This window comes from Podarcis filfolensis (assembly GCF_964270895.1).
Source record: "Podarcis filfolensis genome assembly, chromosome: 15".
NCBI lineage: Eukaryota > Metazoa > Chordata > Lepidosauria > Squamata > Lacertidae > Podarcis > Podarcis filfolensis.
This window is the reverse complement of record NC_139618.1, coordinates 40,847,168-40,860,834: the sequence shown is the minus strand read 5'-3', so window position 1 is coordinate 40,860,834 and position 13,667 is coordinate 40,847,168. Positions and strand designations below refer to the sequence as shown.

The 13,667-nt window shown below is 43.8% G+C and overlaps 2 protein-coding genes across 3 annotated transcripts in view; both read right to left on the bottom strand.

The window, feature by feature from the left end:
* The window catches only part of LOC310750701 (uncharacterized protein), a 735,887-nt gene that overhangs the window by 14,242 nt on the left and 707,978 nt on the right, over positions 1–13,667 (bottom strand). The gene's annotated exons all lie outside the window — the stretch shown is intronic.
* Positions 1–13,667, bottom strand: part of EBF2 (EBF transcription factor 2) — a 254,019-nt gene that overhangs the window by 5,018 nt on the left and 235,334 nt on the right. The window contains exons 15-16 of one of the 2 annotated variants that reach the window (XM_083588712.1): positions 11,526–11,693; positions 6,869–6,932 (exon numbers count right to left, since the gene is read on the bottom strand). In XM_083588712.1, the coding sequence (XP_083444838.1) occupies positions 6,901–6,932; positions 11,526–11,693 (200 nt within the window). In that variant the 3' untranslated portion in view covers positions 6,869–6,900. The remainder of the gene's footprint in view (positions 1–6,868; positions 6,933–11,525; positions 11,694–13,667) is intronic. The other variant, XM_083588711.1, reaches the window with a different exon arrangement.

The following is a 13,667-nucleotide window of genomic DNA, read 5'->3' as shown; positions in this document are numbered from 1 at the left end:
ACCCAATTGACATTTGCTTCAATTCAGCAGTAAAGATCAAGCTTCCTCTGAGGAAAGTAGAGGGAGAAGGGCCAGTCTGGATGAGCCTTGGCTGGCAGAGGCTCTCCAGGTTTTCAGGCTGGGGACATTCTCCTACCTTGGAGATGCCAAGATGCTCTTCTGCTGAGCTATGACCACTGAAGGGCATTGCAGGGAGTTTAAAACCATGGAATGCAGAGCAAAAAGTGAGCCAAGTGGAATGGGCAGGTGGGTGGACTTGGCCTGTATGCGTCAGCACTCATGTACTGCCTGAGAATGATGCATACAGACAACTGAAAGGTTCACCTACAATTTAAAGCAAATTCTGGATATCTGCATGTAATCATTATGGAATGGCCTTGCAAGGGATGGAAGGACCCATTAGAATCTGGTCCATCCCAGTTTTACATGAGCCAGGACCAAGTCCATTCCATTTCTGTGTGGGGTTTAAAGGGAAACCCTTTTAAAATCTGCACAGGAATATGAAGTTATATGAAGTGTTGCCACTGTCTGGATAATAGGCATTTTTCTTGCCTTCAAATAAAGCTCCCAAACAGGGATCCTTGCTGCCATACATGATTTGAATACAATAGAGCAAGTTTATTACATGGGGCATCCTTGTGTTCCCACCCCCTGTACAATTCCCTCTGAGAGTGACAGAACGTTGTTAAGTCCCATCATTCCCAGGGGGGCTTGCTCTATTGTATTCCAAGTGTGTGATGACAAGGAGCCCTGCATGCTACCCACTCCAGGTTGTGTCTGGATGACCTGTTTTGGAGCTTTCAAAAATGGAAACGGGGAAAACCTATTGCCCCCTCCTACTCTTACCCTTTGCTCTGCTCTTTTTAGGCACAGTTCCATGCCTAAATGCTCTAAGTCCTAGCACATGTTTGTTGGTTTGTTCTGCCCTGGTGCTTTCCTCATGAAAACCCACTTTCCAGCGCTCAAAATTGGAGCAAACACCAATTCAGAGTTTCTGTGGATTGACTTTTGCTCCAATTGAGATTTAAAGAGCAGGTTTTTGTGGGGAAAGTGCCAGGGCAAAACACGGAGCTCTAAAGCATGGACTGTGCCTGGAAAGAGCTGGGCAAAAGGTAAGGAACTCTTGGGCTCCTCATAAAGGGATCCACAGGACTGGGGATTCTGAAGTGGACTCATAATATAATCCAATCCTGGTCATGATCCAACCAGGTCAAATCAAGGGAGCCCACTTGGGTACCTGTGTTCTGCAGATTCCTTTCTCATCCCTGCTTTGAGTTCAGTGAAAACTATAGGTTCAAATACCTACATGCACAGATATTCTATTCAACTCATCAAAAGCAGTTTGATGCTTGAGAGCATATGTTATACAGATTTTCCTGATAACCTCTTGAAGGAAGGTGCTTTTTCCTCCCTTGTTTATTCTGGCTTTGGGAAACATGCATTCTTGCTTCTGTGTTACAGGGAATGCCTGTGCATGGTGAATGTGAATGTGCACATGTGAATGTTGACAATCACAGGTGAACTTGTGAATGCCTCCAAACTAATATTTCCCACCTTCTCTGACATACACTAATGAATGGTGAACAGTCAAATTTAGATAACTTTCTGCATTCACTGCTGCATATGTGGGTTTCCAGACATTCACAAAATTTGTTGAGGCTTGTCAACTTCACACAACATTTCAAACATTTAGGATCACACACACATATAGCAAACCACTGCTGTAATCAATCACATTTCACAAGAGCTGAACTCATAATCTCTGTAATGATAAGAGGCGAGATCTGGGCTGAGAACCTCAGAAAAAAATCAGGCATCGTTATTTAAGGAGGAAAATGCTGTGGCATGTAACTATTCCTCTCCCCCATTAGCTTCTTCTGCGATGGCCTCTGAGGGTTATTTCAGTAACTTGTTGGAAAAAGCAGCCTCAGGTTTGTAACAAGATACACAATTGCTTGGACATGTGCTGCCCAAGGTCTAGAGGCTCTCAAATTTCTCTCATTACTAACACCATCACGTCTTGAATGTTTGTTTCCTCCTTGTGAAGGCCTCCCCTTTTGTTTGAGATCACTGGAAGCTATAGTTTCAAATGCATAGCTATACTATACTATCATAAGCAGTCTAAAAATGAGAGGAGAGAGTAATTAGCTATAATGTTATTTAAACACCTACTGTCTAAATCAGCCAGGTATATAGCACAGAGAAAGTGAGGTGCAATTGGGCTTTGTTTCATTTCATTCATTTGTTTTAGATCTCATTTTCTACCCCACAATGCCCAGAATGAGGCTTTGTCAGGAGCACTGCGGAGGATGCAAAACTGTGCCCAGACAACAACAACAGCATCAACCCTTATATAAAAAAAAGTTGTGCTACTTTCACTGCTCATGAGAAGTCCAATCCTTGATAAACTGTTTGAGAATTTCTCTTCCTCCTGGATAAATTACCGTATGTGAGGTTTGCCTCCTAAATTTATCTGCCTGCGAATAGGGGGGTGAACTTCATGGCACTGTTTCAACACAGCTTTAGTGTGTTACTCCTAATCATTCAACAACAGCAATAGCCGAGGATGTGACCTTATGCATGCTGACTCAGAAATAAGCCCCGTCTTCATTGTAACTCAATTCCCACTGCACATAGGATTGCAACCTAAAATACTCCCCTCTTTCAAAACGAGAGTGCTCTAGCCCCACAAAAAAGTGTAGGGAAAATCAGGAATGGACTATTCTATAATATGACTGTGAATTTAGCTCTGTTACCAAAACCAAATTGCTGCACTGAGCGTGTACTCAGACACAGGCTCCTTAATTCTATGTCCATCTCTCTTATTTTTGCACCTGGTTCTGCTTGGCTATGCTTGAGGTTCTAATAAAAAATAAAGTAGATCCCACAAGCCTGAACTGTGTGTGTGAGAGAGAGGGGGGGGGGGGAGGGAGGAAGACTCTTAAACAAGAAAACTGAAACTGAATAGAGCCTGACATGGGAGTTCTCCAGACTATACCTTGAGACTCCACCAATTTCACAAGGAATCAAGTCTCAAGGCAAAGTCAGGAGAAAAAGGCTTCTTGACAGTTTCAGCTCCCCTGGACTTACTGCAGAGGTGAAACTGACAAAAGGCTTCTCCAGATTGTGCCTCAAGGCTTTTCATCAGTTTTCACCTCCTGCTGGGTATTCTACAGGGCAGAGGAACTTGGGTCCAAAATAATTTTATTTGGAGGTGTGGAGCATGAACTCTCCAAATGTGATTTCCCTGCTTCTGCTGCCACCGCCAAGTGCCCTTTCCTCTTTTGGTTACTAGGCAGTGGTGGCAGCAAGGCAGTAAAATCAGTTATCTCCCACTAGGGATGGACAAATCTGCTCGTTTCTGTTTCTCTCGGTTTCTCATTTCCCCAGGCTTAACTTCAGTTCACTCCATTTTTCCATCAATTTGCAATTTTTTCTTTAAAAAAGTTTGCACATAAATCAATATCCAACTCCATGCACATTTTTCCTAATATCTGCATCCTTCCCTAAGATGTAAACCATTTTTTTTTTTTGCAAGGAATTGCCACTAATATGTTGTAGCATCGTATGTTGTTTTTGTGGACACTTTTTGGTTAGAGAACTGCAGTACCAAATTCAGAGAAGTGTAAATTTTGAATGACAGCTGTATCATCCCCTTATCATTTCAAAAAGTGTGATCTGAGCAAGTTCTCATTAAAATGCAAACTGAATAAATTTCTCCATTGTCAAGACTTCCCATGTACCACTGCTGCAACCAAGATATGAAGTGACAGTTACACAGTAAACACACAACTTACACTCACTTAACTTATATGACTGCAACCTTACGTGGGTGATGGGGGAAATAAATGAATAACAGGGGAGTGGGGGAAACCTACCATTCCCTGCTCTCCATTTATTAAGATGTTCAAGGGTCTGAAAACCAAGCCTTGTGAGGAATGGTTGAGGAGTTGGGTATGTTTAGCCTGGGAAAGAGGAGACGAGATAGGATACCAATCTTCAGATATCTGAAGGGCTGTCACATGGAAGAGGGAGCATACTTGTTTTCTCCTGCTCTGGAGGGTAGGACTCAAACCAATGGATTCAAGTTACTAAGGATTCCAATTAAACACCAGGAAAAACTTTCTGACAGTATCTTACATCTTGGGAGTATCTCCATCTTGGGAGATGGAGAACTCTCCTTCATAGGAGGTTTTAAAGCAGAGGTTGGATGGCCATGTATCATGGATGCTTTAGCTGAGATTCCTGCATTACAGGGGGTTGGACTAGATGACCCTCTGGGACCCTTCAAACTCTACAATTCTATGATTCCCTACACACCTGTGTAGCCAATAGGTTTTTCTTGCTTACGGGCTCTAGAAAGTTGCAGGAGGGCCATTGGAATTTCCCAGAGCTCTCGGGCCTCCTTTCCAAAGCAAGAAGTGAGGCGCCTCACTTTCCAGGCAGTGGAAAAGAGGTGTGAGGGCTCTGGGATGCTGCAGAAGCCCTCGCGCTACCTTCTCAGAGCCTGTAGCCCAAAGAGGTGCAGTTCATTCTACAGTGTCATGATTTAATTTCTGCCTCATTCCTCTGCATATGCAGATAATGCTTTGTAGCGTGGCTCTTAGCATACAGAAATGGGGCCTGCAACAAAACGTTGCAGTGCGGAGTATTCATGTTCCAGTCATTAATCCATACCTTTATCCATGACTCTCCGTTTTCTCCCTTCTCCTAGCTACTTTTCCATTCCTTTCCACACACACACACAAGCCAGTTAGCATTCTGTGGCAAGTGAGCATGCTCAGTCCTCACTGGGCTATTTTGGTTGTTTTCCCCGCTCTGAGAAGTCTCCCCACGAAAGACTGTTGTGTACTTGTGTAAACCTTAGGTGTTATGTACTGAGTTGAATAGGATCCAAACTGCAGCAGTCTGATTGGTCCTAGAACAACAGGATCCAAAAGGCAGCAGTCTGATTGGTCCTAGAACAATAGGATTCAGAATGCAGCAGTCTGATTGGTCCTAGAACAATGCAGCAGTATGATTGGTTGGCAGGAACCACCCAATCATGCTCCAGATAGAAGTGAATCCACAACCTGATTGGCTTACAGTAGAATTCCGGAATTAGCCAATCATGTGCAGCCCATTGTGTAAATAATGTATATAAAGCAGATACCTTGAGGGGACATTCATTCATTCCTCCTCACCACTATGAGCTGAATAAAGAGCATGAAATCACTTTGCGACTCTGAGTATATTTCATTAGGGTTCCCCTGCAAGCCTGCTGATCCCTCCCTGGTGCCATTTTGGCTACATAACCAATGACATGCACACCCAAACATTAGAGATAGAGAGAATAATTTCTCCATTCAGATATTCCGATCTAGGCAAAGGCATAGGTGGCCAACAGTTCCTTTGTACTGCTCCAGCAGTTTCCAATTTGCTGCCTTGCATCTGTGATGAGATGATTAGACACCAGGGTACTCATCACTTCACGTTGCGTCACGTCACATTACATCTCTGCCACGCTGTTTTTAAGCAGCCTTGACGTCCGACACAATATAAATGCCGGGCTTTTCCTGATCAGGACACCTGCTATCAATTTGGGGGAGCAGCCAAGAAATGGGGGTGTTGTCAGGCCTGCTGCTTTCCCCCTGCCTACCATGTCTGGCTACATAAGAGGAATGTCTAGCAGATGGCACACAGGGAGCGGAAAGCAGGAACACATGGCACAAGGCGGGTTATCTGAGGGTATCCGTGTGTCATTCCTAACACCATTGTGGAAGCCAAGAATCATGTGGGTTTCCTCCCTTGTGTAACCTTAATGAGAACCATAGAGCAACTTAGAATAACAACCAGTTGCTTGAAACATTGCGATCTTTCAAACAACATGTTCTTTATCAGAAATAGGTGGTAAGGTCACACCAGTGAAATAGAGAGCATATGGGGATAAGAAAAGAAAACCCTTTTTGGCCCATCCAGTCCAGCATCTTACTTACCACAATGACCAACCAGATGCAGGCAAAGCACACGCTCTACCACTGAGCCCTTTCTTACATTGCCTCTGAACATGGAGGCTTTATATAGCTATCATGGCCATTAATAGGATAATCATCCATGTGCTTGTTTGGTTCCCAGGACTCCACCATTTCATTTAACAGGCTTGCCCCAGTAGAGTTCTCAGCTCCCTCTGGTGAGCATGATGCACCTCAGCATTGGAGCTTCGGGGTGGAAGGCTCTCTGTCCTCTCCTCAGCCGCAAGGTTCTGGTTTATTTTGGCTCTGCACTGATTGGTTATTTATAGAACTCAAAAAGCAAGGAGACAAATCAAACTTCTGCACACCATTCCAGGTCTGAGCTGGAGGAAGGGCAGAATCCTCACCCACTTCTTAGCTCCATGAAGCTGATCGTCCCTGACCTGACACTGTGTTTCTAAGGTGCAATGTAAGGTCAGGGAAATGACTGTACGCTTTGGGAAATGAATGTAGTCCTGGTGCTCACAAATATACTGGATTCCCATCCAGGCCAGCAAATAACCATGGACACCTACAACTTGGCTGATGAGCTCATCTAAGCTGGTGGGCAAACAAGAGGACTACATTCATTTCCCAAAGTGTACAATCATTTCCCTGACCATACATTGCACCTTAGAAACACAGTGTCAGGTCAGGGACAATCAGCTCATAATGGATTTGGGTTAGGGGAGAGATTACCAAGTATGCTGAAAATGAAAATAAAGGGTTTGCAAGGAGCTTCAAAAGGAGCTCTCCAAAATGGGCGAATGGGCAAATGAGGTTCAGTTTGAACAAGTGTAAAGTGATGCACATTGGGGCAACCACCCCACCCTTAACAAACATATACATTAATGGGGTCTGAACTGGTGGTGACTGACCAGGAAAGAGTTCTTGGAGTTGTGGTGGATAGCTAGATGAAAATGTCGACCCAGTGTGCGGCAGCTGTGAAAAAGGCAAATTCCATGTTAGGGATCATTAGGAAAGGGATTCAAAATAAAACTGCCAATATCAAAATGCTGTAATATACCACACGTAGAACATAGTGTACTGTTCTGGTTGATGCACATGGTCAAGGGCAATGCAAGTGATCTGAGGGATGGAGCAACTCCCTTTTGGTGCTTTCTAGTTTAGACAGAAAGGTGGGGGGTAGGAAGAGACCTAATAGAGGCATATAAAATTATGTATGCCAGGGAGAAAATGGACTGAGAGAAGTTTTTCTTCTTGTCTCATAATATTGGAACCAGGGTAATCTAATGAAACTGATGGTAGATTCTGGACAGACAAAAGGGAGAACTTATTTAAGCTATGGGATTTTTTACCACAAGATGCAGTGATGGCCACCAACTTGGATGACTTAAAAATGGATTTACACAAATTTTGGGAAGATAAGGCCATGGCTACTACCCATTGCTGGCTATGTACTATTTACAGTTGCTGAAAATCACAAGTGCAGACAAGGCCTGGCTGAGCTCAGGTCCTGCTTGCGGGCTTCCCATAGGCATCTGGTTGGCCACTGTGATAACAGGATGATGGACAAGATAGGACTTTGCTCTGATCCAGCAGAACTTTTTTAATGCTCCTAGGCCATTTCCTGCTCAGGTAGATGGTCACAGTTCAAAACATCTGTAAGGAACACTTCACACATGACATTTTCTGTACATGAAAATGGGGATCTGGTTTAGGATGGGGTGGGGGACATTTTTAGACTATGTATAATTTGGCAGACTGATGGGTTCCACGTGCTGTGCAACTACATTTGTAAACAAACAAGGGGAGAATGGAACCCTGATGAAGTGGGATACCTGACTGTGGGGAGACTTCTAAACGCATTTGCCTGAACGTGTTTACAATAACCATGCAGACCTTATTGCTCCATGTCGGAGGTCAAAGGTGGGTGGATCAAGGATACTGGGGGCAGTGGTGGTGACTATGTCCTCTACACAATTTCAAAAACCTCTTCAGGTGTTGAACTAGCTATGGAACTAGATCGCTAGAGATATGTATAAGTATGTATAAGATATGTATTATACATGTATATGTGGAAGTGCATATTCACTCACAAAAAGCAAGGAAGGGAGATTTTATAGGGCATTTATACAAGTTACCATTAAAGAGATTGTGTTGTGTGTTTTCACTTTGGGAAAATAAATACTTTTTATTCAACCCCCTGGTGGTTCAAGAAGAGATTTCACATATACTTTGGAGCCCTGTCTGTGCTCTTTTAGGATAGGGGATCACTGCTGAGACCAGGAAGGCCCTGGAACCACTCAGTTTCCCTATAATAAAATCATTTTGCTCTATGGAGAGCTGAAATTTATTCAAGCCCATCCATTCTATGTCTTTGGGTGTTTGGCTTTGGCTGTAAAAAATAACTTACATGGCTAGAACTGTCCATTCTCATTCACCTCCCTTTACAAATTGATCAGTCTCACTGAGGTTCACAGAGGGATGATTTCTTTGGTGAGGTTCCTAAGCAACTTTAGGAGAAGATAGAGAAGCTCTGCAAGAGCTGAACTGCCACCATGGCTGGCATCCCAGAGTGGTGTCGTCAAATGCTTACCAAGGCCTATGCTCTAGCAGGGAATCCCACAAATGGCTCCAAGAGCCTCTGCCTCCTGAGTTAGACCAGTGGTCGGCCAAGCTGGCTGGCAGCAGCACGTGAAAGAAGAACGATTGCATCAAGGTTGTTGTGCACATTGCAAAAAGAAACCATTGAGATTGTACATCCCATTGATGGAAAAAAGACTGGTGGATATAAACATACTAAATAAGTAAAATAAACAAATGGGAATTCAGGGGGAATGGAATGCCAGAGAGAGGGAACACATAGAACAATAATCATAGAAAGTTGTCTTATACTGATTCAGACACTTGGTCTATCTAACTCAGCAGGCACATGGTCTTGCCCCTGCAATTGAGGGGGCTGGTGCCACATGACGTGATCACCTCATGCGTGCACACTGCATAACAAGCTCATGTCAATCGTGTGTGCGATACATCAGCACGTTGCAGGTGTTCACGCACAGCGTGCACATGTCACTCTGGAATATTGAGGGGGCCAGGCCTCCTCCTTGAAATTTTTTGAAGGGTCCTCAGCCCCTCCCCCCCGATGGTGCTCCTGTAGCTCAGCATTGTCTACACAGCAGCTCTGCAGGGTTTCAGGCAGCTGATATTCCCAGCTCCACCTGGAGATGCTGGGGATCACACCTGGGACCTTTGCATGTACAGCAGAAGCTCCTCAAAGGAGCCTCAACCCTTCCCCGCCAGGCCTGCTCCTCTAGCCTGATCCCTCTGCCCACTTGTCTCTCAGGGCTTATCCACACTTCTACTTGTCCCACTCCTAGAAAGCAAGAGCCAAGCACTTTTCCATGTGTCCCACACTTTCCAGGCACGGGTCCAAGTGGGTTTGCCTTTGCCCCACCACATAATTGCCCCTTGTCCCGATTTAATGCTAAACCATGGGTTTTCCTGGAGGAAAGCTGTGGGGCAAATGGAGGTATGCATGAGCCCCAAGTGAACCTTTGTTTTGCTTTGCTTTCTTGGGGCAGTGTGGGAAGTTAAACTGGTTGCTACTGCTAAGAGTAGAGTGTCCAGGGCAGGTGATAGGACCAGTCAGCTGCCCAAGAGTGCCAGGATTTGCTGGAAAAGAGGGATAGGACAGATTTATTGCATCTAAGTCTCCTTCCCTTCCTACCCTCTCAGGTGCTAAGATCAGCAGAGACACCCCTCTTGGTAGTTCCTCCATCTTCAGACGCTCAGGGGGTGAGATGGCTCAGAAGACAGCATTCTCATTGAATGTCCCCAAGTGCACCTGGCACCTTCATTATATAGCTTCCAGCAATTGCTGAAGATGCACCTCTTTGCCCTGGCTTTAGACACTTTGTTGTTGTTGTTGTTTAGTCATTTAGTTGTGTCCGACTCTTTGTGACTCCATGTACCAGAGCACACCAGGCATTTTCTGGACATACGTTACTTCTGTAATTTTAAGTTGCAATGTAAAACTGTTTTTAATATTGAATCATAATGTTGTGTTTTAATGTTATAACCCACTCTGGGACCTTAGGGTGAAGGGTGAATAACAATAACAATAACAACAACAGCAGCAGCAGCAGCAGCAGCAGCAGGTATCTGGTTGACCATTGGTTTAATCTAGTGGCACTTTCAGAATGATTTCCCCCTTTTCCATTTGCAAATTGCCTAGCAATATGGGTGGGCCAGTAGGTCTTATGTGGAAACTTATTAGCTTGTTATTAAGGAGATTCACAAACACACTCCACACTAAAAAATAAAATAAAAGCTACCTCAAGGCAACTGGGAGAGTGGAAAGAACTGTCTGTGCGAGGGCTTGCCATGGGTGGCAACAATTCATTATCCTTTCTTTAACTTTTTATAACACAGTCTCTGCAGGTGCTGGCAATACAGCTCTTCTTGGTCATTACCAGCCGGCAGCCACCCTCCCATCCCCAGAATGAAACACTGCTTCACAGGGATGGGGATGGCAGTCACTGTCCTCTGAGAGGAGCTCCAACAATTCCCATCAAAAACTGAAAATACAGCAGGGACCAAATGCCCATTGTTGCAGCCACCATAAATGATGGGCCTCCTCACTCTACCCCAGAGTCTTTAAAATAATGTTGCTTCCCCCAACACACACACTCACAAATCTATGTGTGTGTGTATCTTCCATCCTAAAAACTCACTACTCCATTTGCAGATGTCAGTTTTCGGTGGGGACATATTTTCCAAACATACTTTTCTCCATACTCCTTTGGCTAGCGTGCGGGGACAACAGCACAACATTCAGAGAAGTGTGCATTCTGAAAAGTAACTTGTTCTCGGACATCCCTAGACCAGCTGATTTAAGCTCATGGGCCACAGTTTGGGAACACATCTCCTAGATGAAGGTGGGCTCCAGTAGGCTCACTCCAAAAATACAGCCCTACCTACTACACTTCGCTTTAACTTTAAGATTCCTGAAACTTTTCTGCCTACCGATATCATGAACTAGATGGCACCCAGCTTACATTCAGCCCATATTCACAAACATTACTTGTACATCATGCTGTAAGTGCAACAGCAAAGATCATTCAGAGTGTAACTTAAGGTGTTCTCTCAATGTTAAAGCAAGCCAACCAAGAGGCTGCTGGTGGTGATGTAGCTTAGCAACCAGTTACAGTGTCATGATCTTTGCTGAGGTTGGCTGTCTTCTGATTGGCTGTGCAGTTCTGATGGAGTTTCCCCTTATAGTTGTTAGTTGTATATCCCTCCACTATGAACAAGGCCTGACTAAAGAAAAGTCAAAACCTTTCTCTCCAGGTCGTACATTGTTTTTGTTCAGTTTCCCTCCGTTGATGCATTATCAGGATTCCTGTTGTCTCTGGACTCCATCTGTGTTGTTTAAGTGATATTGCTAATGCATCAAGATCCTCCAAGCTTTCAGCTGCTTTGCTGTTTCTGTATCTACCTTTGAAACAAAACACGTTGCATGCATGGAGGCTCCAGGGGGCAGGGAGTGGAAAATAGACTTTTACGTACCTCTGAACCCATTTCCATTGCCAGTGGAGCAAGCTGGGGAAGGAGACCCCTGGGGTCGGATGACGGGAGCAAAGGCACTCTTTTGTTTGACAGCAGGAAAGACAGAGGAGGAGAATGGGAGGATGGAGGAAGTGCTTGAGGAACCAACTGTTGGACTTGAAGACATCACTGAAGAGAAGGGGAAGGGAGAAACAGAAATTCCATTAGAAGAAACAGGAATTTTTGGGACTAGAAAATCCCCCTCCCTCTTTCCCTCCCACGTCACACCAATTTACAATCCAAAGAGCATCTTTAAGGGGCGACTGATGAGAACTTAGTTATTTGGTCCCAAAGCCCAGTTCAGGTGTTCAGCCTGGAAAGGTTCTGACACAAAGGCCACATCCACAACTTGCATTTAAGGCATTCTTATACCACTGTAACCATCATGGCTTCCCCCGAAGAATCCTGGGAAGTGTAGTTTGTTAAGGGTGATGAAAGTTCTTAGGAGACCCCTACTGCCCTCCCAGAATGACAATTCAATCCTTCCTGCCAGGGAGCTCTGGGAATTATAGGAATGGGGTCTCCTAACAATTCTCAGCACCCTTAACAAACCATCGTTCCCATGATTCTTTGGGAGAAACCATGACTGTTAAAGTGACCCAGTGTGGTGTAGTGGTTAGGATGTCAGAATCAGGCCTGGGAGATCAGGGTTCAAATTCCCACTTGGCAATGAAGATCACTGGGTGACTTTGGGCCAGTCCCTGTCTCTCAGCTTAACCTCCTCACAGGGTTTTTTTTGGGGGGGGGGTAAAATGAGGAGAAGAAGAAACATGTACACCACCTTAATAGTGCTTTAAATACAGTGGAACCTTGGTTTTCGAGCATCTCAGAAGCTGAACAATTCAGAAGCCAAATGTCGAAAACCCGGAAGTGAATGCTTATGTTTTCGAACATGTCTTGGAAGAATTCAATTCCATTGAAATTGCCGGCCGTCAATTGCGCCTCGATTGTTGAACGTTTTGATAGGTCTTCCGAAATGAATTACGTTCGACAGCTGAGGTTCCACTGTATATGGGGCAGGTGTGGCCAGAGTGTAAGGCACCAGGGAGGTGTATGCTGGCTCCGCCTGTGATGTCCCTGCACACACCCTTCTTTATCAAGGTTCCTTGCAAGAATCTTCCAAGAATGTTCAGTCCAACAGGCTCAGAAACCCTCTTCCCAGCCAAGACAGGAAGATTAGGGGGTGGAGCAGAAAGATGTCCAGGAGGGAACATGGCTCTTAGTGTGAAAAAGGCATTATTTGACCCCATTCTATTGTAACAGAGCGAACAATGGCTACATTACAAGTAGGTCTTTCAAAAGACATGTTTTATTTGTAATGTTAAGCAACAGCAAATAATAGATCTAAGAAGAAACAGAAACAGGAAGGCACATTGTCCTTGTTTTGCAACTTTTACAAAGATCTCCTGAAAGACTTGATTAATTCAGTGGCCATTATTTGTAGCCTGGAAGATACATGGCTTTCTTTTCTTGGATACAAATGAGATTATTGCAGAAACTGTAAGTAAATTCCTGTTGAGAGCAATGGATTTAAACGAAAAACAAAAAACTACCTTGTCCTTATAAACATAACCGCTTTTCTCTACCTGTCAAAAGAGTCATTTAATATTGTATCTCATTTTTTAAGTGTTCATAGATGTACTGTATATTCCATTATGAGATATGTTGACTGGTTCAATAAACTGTTTGATATAAAACAAATAAATAAGACCTTCTGAAGCTATTACATAATATAGCATAATAGGGTAATATTCAATCATATACTCCTTTTCCTGCATTATAAATTTCTCCTTCCCTTTCTTTTTATATCTATTAGCTAGTTTTCTTTTTATGTATGATTGTAAATGTTTGTGAGAGTACATCTCTGGAAGTGCTGTTGTTGGAGCAATGTATTTTATTGATGTGTTGGTTTAACAAGATTTATATACCACATAATAATCAATAAAAATCTCTAAGCTGTTTTATCCACACAAATGGATAAAATCAAACTTTAAAAACAAGTAGACATGTAATGTAGCAAACTATGGAGCAGTTTTTCAACAAATCTGGATAATAAAGTTTTATGTCTGTGTAGGTTTCTCTAAACTAAAAAACTTTTAGTTA